At 61.4% G+C, this 17,756-nt stretch overlaps 2 protein-coding genes across 5 annotated transcripts; one reads left to right on the forward strand and one right to left on the reverse strand.

The window, feature by feature from the left end:
• Positions 1–931: 931 nt before the first annotated feature.
• LRRC8E (leucine rich repeat containing 8 VRAC subunit E) lies at positions 932–12,315 on the reverse strand. Of its 4 annotated transcripts, none has more exons than XM_022557510.2 (3): positions 8,642–12,315; positions 5,129–5,271; positions 933–4,471 (listed from the first exon to the last, which is right to left on the reverse strand). In XM_022557510.2, the coding sequence occupies exons 2-3, from the start codon at positions 5,264–5,266 to the stop codon at positions 2,222–2,224; spliced, it is 2,388 nt and encodes a 795-aa protein (XP_022413218.1). In that variant the 5' UTR covers positions 5,267–5,271; positions 8,642–12,315; the 3' UTR covers positions 933–2,221. The 4 variants fall into 4 exon arrangements, with proteins under 4 accessions (XP_089761647.1, XP_022413218.1, XP_030620332.1 ...); XM_030764472.2 differs by lacking the exon at positions 8,642–12,315 and adding an exon at positions 5,668–6,517; XM_089905521.1 differs by lacking the exon at positions 5,129–5,271 and having other exon boundaries at positions 932–4,471; positions 8,642–8,731.
• Positions 12,124–17,283, forward strand: PRR36 (proline rich 36). The gene is made up of 6 exons (XM_022557559.3): positions 12,124–12,495; positions 13,041–13,315; positions 13,432–13,531; positions 13,760–13,872; positions 13,966–15,885; positions 16,062–17,283. Exons 2-6 carry the CDS (start codon positions 13,048–13,050, stop codon positions 16,574–16,576), a joined length of 2,916 nt encoding a protein of 971 aa, XP_022413267.2. The 5' UTR covers positions 12,124–12,495; positions 13,041–13,047; the 3' UTR covers positions 16,577–17,283.
• Positions 17,284–17,756: the final 473 nt, after the last annotated feature.

Genomic DNA, 17,756 nt, shown 5'->3' on the forward strand with positions numbered 1-17,756 from the left:
ATGGTTGTGTGTCCTCAGCCTCGTTCTTTCTCTTCCCGGCCCGGCCATCGCTGGCACCTACTCCCTCTCGGAACTGCCTTTCTCATCTCAGACAGTGCTTCATTAGGATCCCTGTTATGCTTAATTGCTGCCTCCTCACTATAATTAGGCACCCGGGGCAAGCCCTTTCCATTTCAGCAGGCTCAGGGTTGGCCGAGGACATGTAGGATGGGCGGGGTAGGGCTCGGGCCACTGTCAGGACCCTGGGAATCCAGTGGCGTGACCCCTGCCCTCGGCGACAGGGGGGGCCAAGGTCAAGGTCCGAGAGTTCCAAATCAGACTTGCGTGGGACATTTTAAGACTTCCCTCAACTGCCCTGCCCCCAGAATTTGCTCCCAGCTCCTGGGCAACGCAGAAGATAGGCCCCGGGGTTTGGTGCCTCTACCTGGCGCCTCCGCGGCCTACACATTTTCTTTAGCTGGTCTGAAGAGTGCTGGGAAAATGTCCCCATCTGGAACCCTGGGGCCCCCGGAGAGCACCTTGCCTCTGCTCTCTGGTGCCAGGAGGAGGCTCGCATTTTGCAGACACCATGGAGGTGGTGATCCCAGGAGGTCAGGGTTGGGCAGGCTGTGCCCTGCCCGCTCCAGCACAGGGACACTGTGATGGGCGTTGAAGGCTTGTGGCGACTCCTCTGGTGACAACTTACAGGTGGAGCAGATCCAAAACTGTGGAGCCGGGAGACTAACAGGGAAGGTAGAGGAAGAGCAGTTCTCCAGGAAAAAACCTAGGCAGACGATGCCACCTGATTTCTCCTGGTTTGCTGAGGTCTCTCTCTGCCTCTGCTTCCGGGATGCACTGATACCCTTGATTCTGGAATGTGACTGTCGCCACTTCCCTGTACTTGGTCTGGTGGAATCGAAGGCTTAGACTGACAGGAGTGGACGCAAGGATCAAGATTCTAGTTCTCATAGTTAGTATCATTTATTAAGCACCCACTGATATACATTCCCTCGCATAGGGAACATGTGAAAGACAAAGTCCCAGCCTGTCTTCAGAAAAATGTACCCTCCACAGCAGGTGTTCTTAACCTGGGGTCTCCGATCCTTAGGATGTCCATAAACAGCCCTCTAGGGGATCTGGGGGAATCTGCTGATTGCCTCAAGTTGTTTGCAGAACTTTTCACGTACGTGAGCATTTTCCTGAGGAAGGAGGTGCCCAGCTTTCATCAGGTTTCTCAAAGCATCTAGGGATCTAAACAAAAGTTCAGAATCCCTGCTCTAGACACCCAGATATCTGACTCTGTAGGTCAGCATTTTCCAACACACAGGCCTGGGACTGTCTTTGTCAGAATTACCTGGGATGCTTATATTTACCGGCAAGTTCCTGGCCTCCAGGCAAAGCTCCTGAGTCAGTCTTTCAGGGGTGGGGCCTGGGATGTTTTGTTTTGGTGATGTTGATTTTGATGCCTAGCCAAATATGAAAACCATTTTTTCTGAGTTCAGGTGTCCATAGCAAACAACTTATAAATAGGGGATTGGGCTTCCCTGGTGGCGCAGTGGTTGGGAGTCCGCCTGCCGATGCAGGGGACACGGGTTCGTGCCCCGGTCCGGGAAGATCCCACATGCTGCGGAACGGCTGGGCCTGTGAGCCATGGCCGCTCAGCCTGCGTGTCCGGAGCCTGTGCTCCACAACGGGAGAGGCCACAACAGTGAGAGGCCCGCGTACCGCAAAAAAAATAAATAAATAAATGAAAAAAAAATAGGGGATTAACATCCAAGTTGGGGGTGGAGGAGGGGGGAGCTTGTCCGTTGTGTCTGTGTCCCCTCCTTGGGAGAGAACACCAGATGTAAGCTGTTTTGGTCAGGAAGAGAGGGTTGAAATCCCATTGGGATGAGCCCCACCCCCATATGTGGCATTGATTGAGCCAGAATGTTCGGAGTGGGTTGGGGGAGCAGCAGCTCTGGCCCAGGGCTGGGGGCAGGCAAGCTAGCCAAAGACACAGGTGTGGTTTTGCTCTGAGAGTCTTATGACTGAGTTAATCCCTCCAGGATGTTCCACCCTAGATCCACAGCCTCCCAGGCAAACCAATCCTAGGATCTTGCCCTGGGCTCCACCAGCCTGGCACGTCTGCTCCTCCTGTCCCGGCCTGGGCTCACTTGGCCCCCTCCCTTGAAGATAACAGTAGAGATTCCAGGGTGGTAGCATCCAGAAGGCCTCTACCGCAACCTGCCCCTCGCTGGCTTCACTCCACCTCCATCCTGTCCCGCACCTCTGCCGGCAGCCCTTCGTAAAGGGTGTCCTCCACCAGGAGCCCCGACTTCTTCAGTCCCCCACAGTTGCCGAGTTCTTCCGGCAGCGCCTCCAGCCGGTTGCCCTTGAGCTCCAGGCGGCTGAGGGCCCCGAGGGCCCCCACCTGGGGCGAGAGCTGGCTCAGGTTGTTGTAGCCGAGGAGCAGCGTCCGCAGCTTGCGGCAGAAGAAGAGCTCGTCGGGCAGAAGCTCCAGGGCGTTGTAGGAGACAGCCAGGTGCTGCAGGTTCTGGAGGAGGCCCAGCTCGGCCGGCAGGGAGTGCAGCCCGTTATGGGAGACGTCCAGCAGGCGGAGGCCATAGCACATGCCGAGCTGGGTGGGCAGTGTCTCCAGCTTGTTGTGGCTGAGATAGAGCTGCTCAAGGCCCCGGAGCTTCCGTACGTGCTCGGGGACATAGGCGATCTGGTTGTGCCACAGCCGGAGTGTGACCAGCTTGCGGCAGTGCTGGAAGCTGAGGATCTCCTCGATGGACCGCAGGTGGTTGTCCTTGAGGTCCAGTTCCTGTAGTGCGCTCAGGCTGAAGACGGCATGGGGGATGCGCTCCAGCCCGCAGGCCACCAGCTCCAGCTCCCGAAGCACCGCCAGCTTCTTGAGGCTGTTCAGTGCCAGCAGGCGGGCCCCGTCGTTGTGCAGGCTGAGCCGCTGCAGGTGACCGGCCACGTCGGTCACGCTGGCGGGCACTTTGCCGACGTTGCTCCGCAGAGACAGCACCTTCAGCTGCTTCAGCTCCCGGAGGCTCTCGAGGGTCGCTGCCCGGGCCAGCTCCGGGGGGAAGAGCCCCTCCAGGTGCAGCTCCTCCAGGCTGCGCAGCCCGAACACCCAGAGGGGCACCTCTCGGAGCTCCTCGCGCTTGACCCGGATGACCTTCAGGTGGTCCCGCAGGAAGATCTGCGAGGAGAAGGGCAGCCTGGCCGGAGAGTGGAGCAGGCTGATCTCCTGCAGGTGCACCAGCTGCGAGAGGCCTGGGGGGAAGGTGACGTCACAGATGGCCTCCAGCCGCAGGGCCTCCACCTCGCTGAGCTCGAAGACCGTGTCGGGCAGCCCCGGGAGCATGCAGAGGGCCAGCTCGAGCCGGCCGCAGGCGTTGCGCTGCAGCTTCTGCCGCAGCTTCTCGGTCGTCCACTCGTGGTTGAGGTTGAGCTGCTTCAGGCGGCTCTCGCTGACCTCGGAGAGGAAGACAGCGAAGCGCTTGGAGTAGAGTGAGTCGTACTGGTCGATGAGGTGCAGCATGAAGGCGAAGTCGTTCTTGACGTCGGGGATGTCGCCCATGCCCGTCTCCTCCCGTACGGACCGGAAGGAGTACTCCTTGAGGGGCCGGTGGAAGAGCCAGCAGAGTGTGTAAAAGCAGATAATCCCGTAGATGCACACGAAGCAGATGTAGCAGAAAGCCAGCTTGGAGAAGAGGTGCGCCTTGGTGTGGCTGCAGCAGAAGCTGGCATAGCCCGTGACCTCTGAGGTGTCCACCCTACAGGCCACCAGGAAGCTGATCTTCCCCACGTAGACGAGGTTGTAGACCAGGATGGCCAAGAACTTGCAGACCTTGAGCACCGTCTGCCGGATGTACATGGTGTACAGGATGTCCCCCTCTTCCACGTGCATGCGGAATTTCTTGACCTTCTCAAACAGGGCTTTGGCCTGCTCACCCTCCTTTTTGTCCAGCAGGGTGACAGCCGGTGGCTCCGTCACCACCTTCTCGGGCTCCGCCAGCATCTTCTCCTTCTCACCCTCACCTGCCTTCCCCGGTCCTGCCACCGCTGCTGCCGTGGTCACCGTTGCCCGCCTGGCGGCGGCAGGGTTCTTATGGTTCTCCCCGGAGACCTCGGATAGGGCCCGCGTGGTCCACGGAGAGTCGAAACACTTGCCCAGGATAGAGATGAAGTGCTCGATCTTGGAGCTGGTGCTGGGGAACTTGAACCAGAAGCTGGTGCAGACCATGAAGTTGAGCGTGTGGATGACGACCAGGTAGGGGAAGTACTTGGCGTACCAGTGGAGGGCCGTCTCGTAGCAGAGCTGGTTAATGAAGCTGTATTGCTGCAGGTCCAGGTTGTTCCTGAGGCCGCTCAACTCCCGGAGGTCCCCCACATGCTCGGAGACCCCCAGCAGTAGCAGTTGCTGGCATGGGGCCTCTGATAAGTTCTCCCGGGGTCCATGACTAGGCAGACAGATGATCTTGTCCTGTGTCACCTGGGGATGGGAGAGAGGGTGAAAGATGGTGAAGGATCTGGGGCGGCCTGGGAAGTTGTGGGGTGGGGGAGGAAGCAGGCTGAAGGCAAGAGGGGTTTCCATCAACCCCCAACTGTCCCCAGTTTGTTCCCCAGCTTTGGAAGAGTCAATAAACCTCTGAGCATCGGACTTTGTCTGAAAAAAGGGCTGGGTTGATTTGTGTCCTTCGAGAAGATGTTGAAGTCCTAACCCCCAAATACCTGTGAATGTTGCCTTGTTTGGAAATAGTCTTTGCAGAGCAGATGTAATCAAGTTAAGATGGGGTCATTGGGGGTGAGCCCTAACCCAATAGGACTCTGGCCTTATAAAAGGGAGAAATCTGGACACAGACACACAGACACACACACACACACACACACACACACACACACACACACACGGAAGATGCTTTGAAGATACAGGGAGAACGTTATCTGTAAACCAAGGAATGCCTGAGGCCACCAGAGTCTAGAAGGGAGCCGTGGAACACATTCTCCCTCACAGCTTTCGGAAGGAACCAACCCTGTCAACACTTTGATTTCAGACTTCCAGTCTCCAGAACTAAGAGGCGGTAACGGAAGACTTCCGGAACCTCCCAGACCCCGCCCCTAGAGACCCCGCCCCTGCCCCGCCCCTTACCTGGAGGGTGCAGCCGAAGACCCCGATCATGAGCATAGCCACGGTGAGGTACTCGGCCAGCACGTCCCACCAAGGTTTGAGCACCTTGAAGGCGGGCTGGTGCTCCGCGAACTGCTTGAACTCCGCCACCGGAATCATCCCGCCTGTGGGAGAGCAGGAAGTGGAGGGTGCAGAGAGAGACCCTCAGGAAAGGGCTTCCGGTGCCGGGTCCCCAGAAGAGCCAGACACACGCATCTGCTCCCAATCCGCGCTCGGCCCTGCCAAACTCTGGCAGAACCCACAAGCTGTGCGCTTCCTTCCCCTCCCCCCACAGACCTCGCCTCCTTCCTGGAGCCGGGCAACTACTGTCCTCACCACCTCTGCTCCCAGGGACCCCTGCCTCGGTCGGACTCTGCTTGCCCTCAGAGCTCAGGAGGGGCAGTCCACGGGGCCGCTGCCCCACAGCTTGCCCGTGTGGCCTTCTCCCGGAGCCCAGTCCTCTCCTCCCACCCTTGACGCCAATTGGAAACACTTCGCTCTGCTTCTCTGACCCCAGGTACCTGGTATCCAGGCGGCCAGCCCCGGCTCCCTCCACCACTGGACCAGAGAGAGTCCCAGAGACTCGGAGACTTCCGGGGCATGGGCCCCGCACCCCCTTCAGGGGCGCTCCGGGCACCACCTCCAACCTCCAACCGGAAAAGCCGGCTGGAGCCTGGCTCTGGTTTCGGGCCCCAGGGGCAGGGAGTGGCAAAGCTGAAGGCTGGTCAGCCCTGGGGGGTGGGAGTGACTAGGACACCTGGGTTTCTAGTGGGGCAAGTGCCTAGGATCTGCGGCAGAAAACAGAGACCTGGCCTCTGAGAGTCAGGGGCAGGGGGGCGCAAGGACAGGGCAGAGGATCAGGAAATGGAAAACTCACAGGGAGAGAGCCAGGGTGACACCTACGACGGGGACAGGGCTGGGCTGCCAGGCTCCTGGGCGGCCAGCCCACTCTGTCTGTCCCAGGCTTTCATTTTAGACCAAGGTATCATTATTCCAGATACAGACAACTAGGCGCAAGTCACACGGGGGCGTGGGCCACGGGCTGGGACATCACCCTCCCCGACAGGCAGTCGGGAGCCTTTTCCCCCACCTCCGAGGCTGGAGGGGCGAAGGAAAGGGAGGCAGCAAGCCCCTCACCGCCTCTAAGGGGGCTCCTAGGCACTCTGCCCCCCTCCCCAGCATCCATGCTCCCAAATATAAAGATCCTGTTTTATATCAGGCAGGTTTCCTGCGGCCTGCGGTCCTCATCCTGATAGCCTGTCACTGGGCACAGGCTGGGCAAAGAAGGGAGGCATCTGGGCCACCAGCTGGTCCTCCAGCCTCCCACCCATCTCCTGGGTGGGAGGGAAACTGGCCTCTGTCCCACACCTCAGTCAATCGCTCTGACACCTCCTTGCCTCCCTTTTTGGTCTCCACAACCCTTGAAGGCCTTAGGGTTACTCCTGAGTGAGGACAAGGTGGAAGTGGGCGGGGATATGGGATGCAGGCCCCACCCGCCAGGCTGAAGTCGGGGCAGTCCTTAATCTCCTTAATTCCATCAGAGGCTCCCACCTCAGTACCAGGGATAATATGTAAGGGACAGGGACACGCCTGCCCACACCCAGTCTCCGGGGCCTCCTGACTCACCCAGCAGCCGGCACATGCAAGGGGGTGTGCAGACAGAGCACAGGATCCCTCACCCAATGGCTCATCCCTCGTGCTCAGTTTCACACCCTGTCCTAAACAATAAGCCGAGTAAAGATGCCTCCAGTGCGTCACAGGCTCAAACACCAGGGAATCTGCTAGAAACACACTCAGGGCAGCTCAACAGCCCCCAGGAGCCAAATTGCAGCCACCGAAACGGACACCCTGGGGGCATTCTGGAGCGTGCACCTCAGGGCATGTGTGTACAAAGGGCAAGTACACACTAAGTTGAGGAGAGACCCAGGACCAGGGAGCCGGCCATATGCCCTCCTCCAGTTCTGGCCACCCACTGTTCTCCCTGCCCTGGCCACCTACCCCTGCGAGGGACACTGCTTAGCTGCTTCACCTGAGAATGGTAACTGTTAGCAAAAATGCCACACAGACGGGCAGGGACCAACTGCCTGCCCCCGAGTCCTTGCCACCCTTCAGGACCCATCTCACAATGGTGGAAGCTCCCCACTGGCCATCCCGGGTCCACAATCAAAGGCAAGAAGGCAGAGACACACCCAGGGTCCCCAGCAGATGGCCCAGGGGATGCACCCACAGAGCAAAGTGTATACGCAACAGCCTCAGAAGCAGACATGGGGTTATCATTATCTGTCTCCATGACTCAATCTTGATCGTCCCGAACCTGCCATTAAGTTTCCCCAGACACAAGGCTGGCCCCCCTGTGTCTGAACAGGGCTGGTGGGAGGGCTTGGGGAGAAGGCTTCATGGGGGTGTGGGAGCAGAGAACTTATGACCACCAGATGCCTTCAGTGTCTCATTTTTTCCCAGCTCTGGGAGTGTGGATGTTGGGACCCTCCTTTTCCAGACTCAGGAGAGTGAAATAACTTGCTCAACGTGTCACAGCTTGTGACAAGTGGCATTCGAGGCAAGACTCCCCCAAGTCCCGTCTGTCTGATCACGTTGTTGAGCGAGAACGTCTCGCTGAGTTGAAGCATCTTTGCCAAAAGAACCTCAGAAGGGGTTCTTCAGGCAGAGAAGAAATGGAGGGAGGACGGCTGCTCTGCCCAGCAGTCTGAGTTGTCCTCCTCAGCCTAGGGCCAGGAACATGCCCCCTACCCAGCCTTAGCTCCGCTCACCCATGCCTCACCCTGCTTCTGCTTCCCTCTCAGGCCTTCCCCAAGCCCCTGGCTTGCCTCTGACCACGTGGCGGTGGCGGGTGCTCCTGGACCAGCGCGCCATCCCACACCGTCCCCACCCACAGTCCATGCTAAGGGGCAAAGAAGAAACAGTGACTGTTGTCAGCCCTGAAATGGGTCTTGGAGGACACAGGGTCCAACTTTGGACTTTTACACAAGTGAGAAACTGTGGCCTGGATGGGGGAGGGTGGCCCCGTAGTAGCAGATCCTGCTCTGGGCCCCAGGCCTGGGGACTCCCAACCCAGTACTTTTCCAAGCTGTCCTGCCAGGACTAGGGGGGTCTGGGGAGTCTTGAGGTTCAAGAGTCCCAGAAGGGACAGCCTGGTGAGGCTCCCAAGTGGTAGGGTTCTGGGAATTGAGGGGCTCACAGGGTTGAGTCGTCAGCAGCAGAGGAGAGGGGAGCACGGTCAAGACCCTCGGGTGGACCCCAGCCTGTTTATCTTCACTCCGTCCTTGGCCAGGCCTGCCGGGCTCCCTGACAGGCGCCCTTGGGTTGGCCAGGGCGGGGCCTCTCTCTGCACCCCCCCAGCCCACCCCCCAGCTCCTTCTGTGCCCCGGACAGCGTTGGGCTCAGGTCACAGGGCCAGCCGCACCTGGGGCGGTCCTCCCGTGGGCCAGATCCTCACCCCGCCACCTGGTCCCCAGGGGCGGAGAGCCACCTACTCACCTCACGGGCCGGACGCTTGTTCCAACTCCTGTGTCTCTGGGAGCGGAGCGGCCGGGACTCCCGCAGAGTTCGCGGGACAGGCTGGGTGAGTCAGGGCGGGCGGACGGGCGAGCTGGACAAGAGCCGGGAGCAGCTCCGCCCCTCCAGGCCCCGCCCACCAGCCGTCTCGGCCCCGCCTCCCTTAGGGCGCTCACAGGTCGCCCCCGACTCCTGGTACCGCGGGATCGCGGGAGGAGGGCGATCCTAATCCTGATGTCTCCGAGGTGGGCGAGGGGCTGGTCGGAGGAGCGGGGACCGTAGAATTCTGGGCTCCGCTTCAGTGAGGCAAACCTGGCACGGGGGAAACTGAGGAGGGCTGGAGGCGCTGGGCTCCCAAAGCCGACCTGAAGGCACGCTTCCGGGAGCCCAGCTGCATAGACCCTGTCAGGAACGCGTGGAAGTCCTCCTTCCCCTCCTCCTCCCTTCACTCCCAGGTGCAGCTACCTGGCCTGGAGGCTCAACCAAGGGAATCAGTGACCAGGGCCCAAGAGAGGGCACGGCGCTTCCCCCTTCCTGCTCTGACCACCCAGCCAGGGGAAGCTCTCCACTGGGGGAGGAGAGGGAGTGAGCCTCTCTCGGGTCCTGGTGGGGTTGGGCACGGGGGTCAGAGGGCTCTGGGAGCCGGGGTTGGAGTCCAGTCTGGAAGGCCGGCTTCTCAAAGGGAGACTCTGCCTCCCCCCCCCCCACGATTTCCTCCCCACTTTGGGAGGCCTGAGCTGGGTCTTAGGCGGCAGTTGACCTTGATCTGCCCTGTCTGCAAAACTCAAGGGAGAGGGGACCTGGACCAGGTGGCAGAGTGAGACCCCATCTCCCATGGGGAAAAAGAAAACAAGTTCACCAGGGTAGAGACACTCCGAAACCTTGAGGGTTGGGATCCCCTAAGCTTCAGTTCCCCCGTGAAACCCTGCAATGGGCGCGACCCTTGAAGAAGTCCCTGTGGGCTCGACCACAGGCTACCCAAAGGCAAACCTTCTCTCTCAGAGCTTCTGCTCAATTTGGTGTGTGTGTGGATTGGGGGTGGAGTGCGGTTGGCTGAGACAGAGATAAGGAAGCAGATAAGTAAGGAACAAGGTAATGTCAGTTTGTGACAAACGCTGTGTATATAACAAAGTAGGGTGAGGTGAGGTGGTAGCAAGGGGGCAGGGGCCTTTTGAGGTGAATAGTTTCTCCCTTTCCTCTAGCCTCGGGAGAAGCTCCTTGAGATCCATACCCTGGCGGTTTGTTTCCAGCTTTATGTTGGGATAAGTGTTTTCATAAACGACGCTTTGCACACTTGTGCAAGAGTCTCTGTGGTGACTGGAATCGAAGCCCCATGATCCCCAGACACGTGTCTCTTCTGTTCCCTACTGTGTCCCCAGCACTTGGGATGGTGCCTGGCGCACAGTGGGCATTCAGTAAATGATGGACGGATGGGTGCTTAGTTCGGGCCCTTCTAGAGGCAGATCCTGAGGCAAGGAATTAGATGCAAATAGTTTCTCTGGAAGGTGAGGCAGTGGGGAAGGGAAGGAAGCCAGTAGTGTTAATGAGGGTGAAGGAGCAGGCTGCCAGTATGGGCAACTGTGGTTCCATTGTGCTGGGGAGCTCTGGGAGATGGTGGAGGACACACCTCCAAGTTTTCCCACCCAAGAGGTGAGGGAGTTGAAGCATTGATGTACCAGCTCCTGCCTGTCGTGGCTGAGGGCTGCTCTGGAGAGGGGGATGGAGGGAGTGTTGAGGCCCTGACACTTCTGACTTTCCTGCAGGTGGGGACTGTGGGTGCTCAGGAGATATGGAAGGAGCTGTATGGCACTGCCACAGGTACAGATGCTTGAGTGGAATGTCTCAGTCATATGACACGCATACAATGCTTTCCAGTTGTCCTCCAGAAAGCCTGCCCCCTTTACATTCCCACAGGTAGTTTGTGAGTTTTCCCGCATGGACACTGTCCAGGTTTTAAACAATTGTGGTAGAGCACACACATAACATAGAATTTGTCATCCTAACCATTTTTAAGTTTACAGTTCAGTGCCATTAAGTACATTCAGTGTTGGGCAACCATCGCCACTATCCATCTTCAGAACGATTTTTGTTTTGCAGAACTGAAACTCTGTCCCCATTGAACTCATATTTCTCATTCCTCTCCCTAGCTCCTGGCACCCACCATTCTACCATCCATCTCTATGAATTTGAATCCTCTGGAGACCCCATATAAGTGGAATCATAGTGGTTGCACCATTTTACATTCCCACCAACAGTACAACTGTTCCAATTTCTCCACATTCTCACCAACACTTGATATGTTATACCCAGCTTTTAAGGTTTTCTGAGCCTGAGGTAGTTACATATTACTGTGCTGTGTAACAAATTGCCCCAAACCTAGCACCTTAAGACAACAAGAATTTATTGTCTCACATAGTTTCTGAGGGTCAGGAATCGATCAGAGTGGCTTCAATTGGTGGTTCAAAAGTTTCCCTCCCCCGGTGGTCCCCAACAACCACTGATTCGCTTTCTGTCACTATAGATTAGCTTGTGTTTTCCAGAACATTATATAAATGGAATCATACGGTGGATACGCTGTGTTTGTGTATGTATGTACAAATGTGATGGGGGAAAGGGTGAGGCAGGAGGAGCTGGTTCTTTGGGATGGGGTAGTGAGTAACTAAGAGTCTGAAGAGATGGGGCTTGGGGGCAGAGAGCACAGTGTGTGTGAGTGTGTGTGTGGGGAGCCATGTGGCCTTGAGTATAAGCAGAGGTGCAAGAGGGCACCTGGCACTGTTGGCCAGCTCTGGGCAGCTGAGGATGGCCATCTTCCTCTTCTTGCTTCAACCCCCTCAATGCCACAGTCCCCTACCAAGGTCCTCCATGAGGCCTCTGCACCAGTTTGGCGGGTCACCAAAATGACACCTCTTACTCCCTCAGGTTGGGCTGGGAAACCTCAGACGGGATCTTCTCGGCTCCTCTTGCACCCGTTTTTACACCTCCAGGCCCCCCATAATCTCATCCCCACAAATCCCGGCTCTGCCAGGAAACCTTTGCTGACTTGACTTCGTGTGACCTGGGAGGGTGTGGCGAGTGGGGGGGGATGCTCTGCCCTGCAGAAGGCTGGGTCATCTCTCACCATCCTCCATCTCTCGCTCTTGTCCTTTCTTCCTCTCTTCCCCCAAATCTGGGGTCTACCCCTACATTCCCAGGGCTGCATTCTCCCACCAGTCAGTCCCCCTAGCCCAACCAGGTACGGGGTTTCCTGGGGTCTGTGAAAACCCTTTGGGTATGAGAGGGGCGGAAGCCCCAAGAATCCTGGGGGGCCTGCCTCTGCGGTCGCAAAAGCGAGGACAGGGCCTGGGACACCGAGCGGCCGGATTGGTCAATTGGGCACGAGGCGCGATGGTCCCGCCCCCTGGTTGCCAGGGCCCAACCTATCCGCGTCCAGGCGGGCCTTGGTCGCCAAGTAGTTGGGGTGGGGGCCGGGGCAGGTGTGTATGGCAGGGGGTGGGGAGAGGAGGTTAGGCTGAGTTCGGGACCCCAAGGGATTCCCCCCGAAGCCCGACCGGTTGGGTGTCTGGGGTCCTCAGGCGCAGCCGCGGAGAAGCAGCCCCTCCCTCCTACGCGCTCCCGGCCGCCCTACTCGGCGCGCTCCCGCCTCTGCCTGCCGGGTCTGCATCCAGCGCGCGCGGCCCCTGCTCCCCCGCCCGCCGCCGAGGGGCCGGCCGGCCTCCCCGCGCCGCCGCCCGCCGCCCCCTCCCCTCGCCTGCCCTCCGCTCGCGGCCGCCGCGGCGCTCCCACCCTGCCCCACCCCAGGCGACCCAGCGTGGAGCGGCGGGAGGCCGGAGCCCAAGGTGAGCTCGGCTCGAGCAGGTGGAAGGGTGGCGCGGACCAGGGCCCAGCTGGGGGAGGGGAAGGGCTCGGGACGCGGCTCTTTGTCTCCCCGAGCCCGTGCGCGGGCAGCCAGGGCCGCTCCTCCTCCCGGCAGGTGCCGACATCCCTCCGGGACGGCGCTGGTGGCTGGCGAGGGGGACCTGGGCGTGTGCTCCCGTCCCCTTCATCTGGAACCTGTGGCAGCCCCCTGTCCCGACGCTGGTGGTCAGGGTCCCTGAGGGGCCGAGGGGTAGGGGGGTGGATCTCCGGTCCTGAGAGGGAGCAGGGGGTTGGCTGAGGCTGGCATGGCCTGGAGGAAGGCGGTGAGGGTGGGACTTGGGGACAACCATGAGCAGCTGCGCTGGTGAGTGGTGGGTGGGTGGGAAGGAAGTGGATCCAGGCAGAGGTTTGGGCGCGCATGGGTGGCGACGCTGGGGAAAGAGCCGAGAGGTGCCAGGACCCAGATCCCTGCAGGCAGCGTAGCTGTCCAGGACCTGGGATGCTGATCGGTCTGTCTCCTCATCAGGTGCGAGATGGACAAGAGGGACAAGTCCAGGGCAGGGGCCGCCGGTCGGACGCCCTCTTCTCGCCCTCCCAACCTTCCGACCCCCAAGCCCCCAGGGTCTCCACGACCCCTTCCCCCCGTAACCAGCGCGGCTCTTCGAGTTCTGGGAGCAGCGGGAGCTTCAGGGCGAGGGCCTCTGGCAGAGCGAGCGGGGGGCAGCCGGGGAGCCGCTCTCCCGGAGGCTACTCCCCGGGGGGGACCACCGCGGAGTGCTGGGACAGGCCCCCGGAGCTCAGGTACTCCAGCCTCTTTCCCTGATTCGGACCCCATCTTCTTGCCCCCCTCTCCTCTGAAGCACCAGCCTCCCCTTCCTTTCCGGGGCACCTGCGTTGACTCGGCCTTCCCCCCACAGCCTCCAGGCCCCCAGCAGCTGGGAGAGGGGAGCGGGCCCCTGCGAAGACCCCAGGCCCAGGCTGTATCTCTAGCTCGGGGCATGCCAGCGGGCCCACCAGGTAACAAGCCCCCTCTCCCCTGTTGCCTTGGGCAAGGGTTAGTGTCTCCATCTGGAAGCTTTTAATTAAAGTGTGTGGGAGTACTTGCTCATCACTGGGCGCAAATTGGTGAAAGCTATTATTGGTTGGCAGAGAGGGCATATGTCCTCACCCACGGGGAAATGTAGACTTGGGAGACGAAACAAGGAGCTGGAGCGCTGTCCTGAGCGCAGACCCTTTTGTCCCCAGGCCAGGCCCTCTTGGGCAGAAGGGGCTCCGGCCCCCAGCTGAGGAACCTGTGGCCAGAGGAAAAGCCCCTGAAGTGCCCAGAAGGAGCGCCCTGAGCGCTGGGGCACGGAGAGGTATGTGATCTGGGGAGGAAGGGGGTTCCTCGGATGTGAGGGGGACCAGCCTAGAAGGATCGGCGACCCTTCGGTTTTCTGCTTTGTCCCCAGACTCTTCTGGGTCCACTCCAGCCGTCTCCTCCTCGGCCATCTCCCGTCGATCCCGGGCTGCGGGCGCTGAGGTGGGTGTCCCCCGGGCAGCTCCGAGTGCCCGGCCCCGGCCCCCGACCGAGGCTTCCAGAAAATCAGTGAGCAGCGCCCCAGAGCGCAGCGCCGCGGAGCCAAGCCCTGCCACCAGGAGGCGACCCAGCGCCGGCGGGGGCCTCCAGAGGCCAACCTTGCGCCCCCTGGGCTCCAGCGCCACTCCTCTGTCCTCCCCAGCCCGCTCCGGGGCTTCCCCGGCTGGAACACCCCGGGCTCTGGGGCATCCCTCGCAGCCCAAGTCCAGAGGACTGCAGGCTCTACGCCCCCCGCAGGCCACACCCCCAAGGAAGGGCGCAGTCCCCGCACCGGGCTTTTCTCCTCCTTTGGCCACCTCCTCCCTACCCTGTCCTATTGCACCGCCTTCCCATATCACAGACACTCCCTTGAGGGGCTCGCTCCCACCATCTCCACCGACCACGCCCCCTCCCCAGGCCCATATCCACCCATTGGCCACGCCCCCTCCACTAGCCCCTCCTCCCTCTGCTCCACCCTCTCTGCCGACCCTCCCCTCTCCACCGGCCACACCTCCTTTGCAAGCTCCCCCCGCACATCTGGGTACATCTTTTCCGGAGGTATCCGCCTCTTCCTTGGCCACGGCCACTTTTCTGACTTCAGTCCCTCCATCAGTTTCACCCGCTCTGCAGAGTATGCCCCCCACCGAGGCGTCTTTGGCTTTACCCCCTTTTCCAGCTCTCCCCTCTCCCTTGGCCACACCTCCTTTGTCGGGTCCTCTGCCACCAGCCACTGCCCCTCTACAAGTCCCTCTATCTCAAGCAACATCTCTGAGGAACCCGTCTTCTTCCCTAACCACACCCCCTCTTCAGGCTCCTTCTGCTCTGCCCACGCCCCCTCCGCAGGCCGGTCCTTCTCTGTCGCCACCTCTTCAGGCCACGCCTTATACACTGGCCACGCCTCCCACACAGGACCCTTCTCTGGCCATATCCCCTCCACAGACCTCTCCCCCTTCCTCTCGTCTGACCCCACTCTCTCTGCCAGGTGCTCCTCCTCTAGGCTCACCCTCTCCCCTGGCCACGCCTCTGGCCACTCCCCCTCTACAGGCCACTCCTCCTATACAGACACCATCTCTGGCCTCACAGCCTCTGCAGGCCTCTCCTCCACTGGCCGTGGCCCCCACACACACTCCACCTTCTCTGGCCACGCCTCCCTTTCAGGCCGCGCCCTCTCCTCAGAGGTTGCCTCCTCTGCAGGCTCCACCTCCTCTGGCCTCGCTCCCTCTGCAGGCCCCTCTCTCTCCCCCTGCTTCACCCCCTCTGCAAGACCCTCCCTCTCCCCTGGCCACGCCCCCTCATCGGGCTCCACCTTCTCTGGCCTCACCTCCTCTGCAGGCCCCTCCCTCTCCCCCCTCTTCACCCCCTCTGCAAGTTCCTCCCTCTCCCCCTGCTTCACCCCCTCTGCAAGATCCTCCCCTTCCCCTGGCCTCGCCCCCTCCGCGGGCTCCACCTTCCCTGGCCTTGCCCGCTTTGCAGACCCCTCCCTCTCCCCCTGCCTCACCCCCTCTGCAAGCCCCACGCCGCCCCCCAACCCCGGGTCCCGATGCCCCAATCTCGGGCCCACGGCTGACCCTGGCGCTGGCCCCGGGCCCACCGCCGCCACCCTCGCGCAGCCCGTCCAGTACGCTGAGCGGCCCGGACCTGGCGGGCCACAGCAGCAGCGCCACGAGCACGCCCGAAGAGCTGCGCGGCTACGACAGTGGGCCCGAGAGCGGCGCCGCAACCTCCCCGCCCGCCGATGCGGAGCTCGCCGCCTGCCATCCGGCCGCCTGGAGCCGAGGTTCTGCTCCGCCGCTGGCCATCCGCGGCACCTCAGGTAAGCAGCCCTCCGGACACTGCGGACCAGTAGGAGGGGCGAGGTCGGAGGCGAGGCTTTGCAACTCGGGGGCAGGACAGTTGGGTCTGGGGGCGGAGTTGACGGAAGGGGCGGGGTCTTGTGTCAGGGGCGGGGCTTCCCTCTCCTTTTGCCCAGCCTGGCTCCTCTCCCCGCAGGAGCGCCCCTGCCTTGGTCTCCTGCTGCCGGGTCGGGCTCTGCTGACGGCTTGTGCACCATCTACGAGGCTGAAGGGCCCGAGTCGGCGACTCCCGCCGCAGGCGCGCTGGATCCGGGGCCCGGGTCTGGCGCGGGCGGTGGGAAGGCGGCGGCTGGGGCTGGGGCTGGGGCTGGAGCGGCTTCGCGGGGAGCGAAGCCGGCGCGTCTGGGCGAGCTGCCGCTGGGGGCGCTGCAGGCGAGCGTCGTGCAGCACCTGCTGAGCCGGACGCTGCTGCTAGCTGCGGCCGAGGGTGCCGCGGGCGGCACCGGTGGCTCAGGGGACGCGGGGGGTGCCGGCAGCGCGGGGGGAGCCCGCACTGCGCTCAGCGACGCCGAACTGGGCCGCTGGGCCGAACTATTGTCTCCCCTGGACGAGTCCCGCGCCAGCATCACCTCAGTCACTAGCTTCTCCCCGGATGACGTGACTTCCCCGCAGGGTGACTGGACCGTGGTAGAGGTGGAGACCTTCCACTGAGCCAGACCCTAGCCCTGCCCACCCGCCCCACCCCTGCCTTAGGATCCGTCCCTCAGGTTGTACATCTTTGTCTTAGATCTCCCCCTCCCCTCCTCCTGGAGTCCGGCTCCTGTGGACTGGTCTCAGACCCCTTAGAGCCCTAGAATTTTGGCCCAGACTTGCGACCCACCCACACCTTTGGCCAAGGCTCACCCTTGAGCCCCGCCCCTTTGGCTTAGGACAAGCTCCCGCTCCCCTCGAGCCTCGTCCCTCCCTCGGCCTAGGCCCTGCCTGGAGTCCAGTGTATCGTCTACCGCGCGCAGCCCGAGTTTGCAATAAAGCCGGGACACTGAAGCCTGTTCACTTTCGCCTTCGCGGTCGCGGGCTGGGGCCCTTCAGCGGCGCAGCTGACCGCAGGGCGGCGAGAGGGTCCGGGCCGGGCTGTGCTGGCAGCTGTGCACAGCAGGTTGTAGCTCTGGTTGAAGGCCTTCCCGAACACTCCCCGGCCTTGCGTCTTCTCCACTGAGGATAGGGTCGCGCGAGGAGGGGCTGGGGTGGGACCAGGCGATGCCGAGTCCCCGTGGTCCAGCGCCGCGCACTCACCCGCGTTTGTGAACGTAGGTTTTCTCATGCCCAATTTCTCATGGAAAAATTAAGTGCAGGAGGGGCCCAGGTGGGGCCGCGCGACCGAGTGAGCAAGGCGTGGGCCGTGTGGCCAGTTGACCAAGCTCTTCCCACGCTCGGCCAGGGGAGCGCGCACTCCTGGGGGGAGGGGAAAGACGTGGGAAAGACTTGCTTGGATCCAAGGGGGCGGGGCCCTTCCTGAGGTCCCTCCTCACAGTGTGCACCGCCCTACTTTGCACACCCTGGGGTGTAGGAGGGAGACGGGTGGCCTGAGACCCATGGCCATCTTGGGTCCCTCTAGGGCCTCTCAAGCGCGCACACTGCCCTCTGCTCACCGAGGAGGCTGCAGTGCAAAAGGCGGGCCTGCAGCTGGGTCCAGGGCTCATGAAGGGCATTCCCTGCCTCCTGGGAGGACCGCACTAGGAGGGCCTGCAGGGAAGGAGCAGCCTCTCCCAAGGCTGGGTGGGAGATCAGGGAGTCCTCACAATGCCCACTCTTCTCCAGGTGCCCTCATCATGCCCCTCTGTGCCTCCCAACCATGGGCCTCGCCTTTCATCCCAACTTCGGGCGTCCTCCC

This window comes from Delphinapterus leucas, unplaced genomic scaffold, assembly GCF_059928025.1.
Source record: "Delphinapterus leucas isolate spDelLeu-1000000601 "Yukka" unplaced genomic scaffold, BTC_Dleu_Yukka2 spDelLeu_asBTCV2_sq25, whole genome shotgun sequence".
In the NCBI taxonomy this organism is placed as follows: Eukaryota; Metazoa; Chordata; class Mammalia; order Artiodactyla; family Monodontidae; genus Delphinapterus; species Delphinapterus leucas.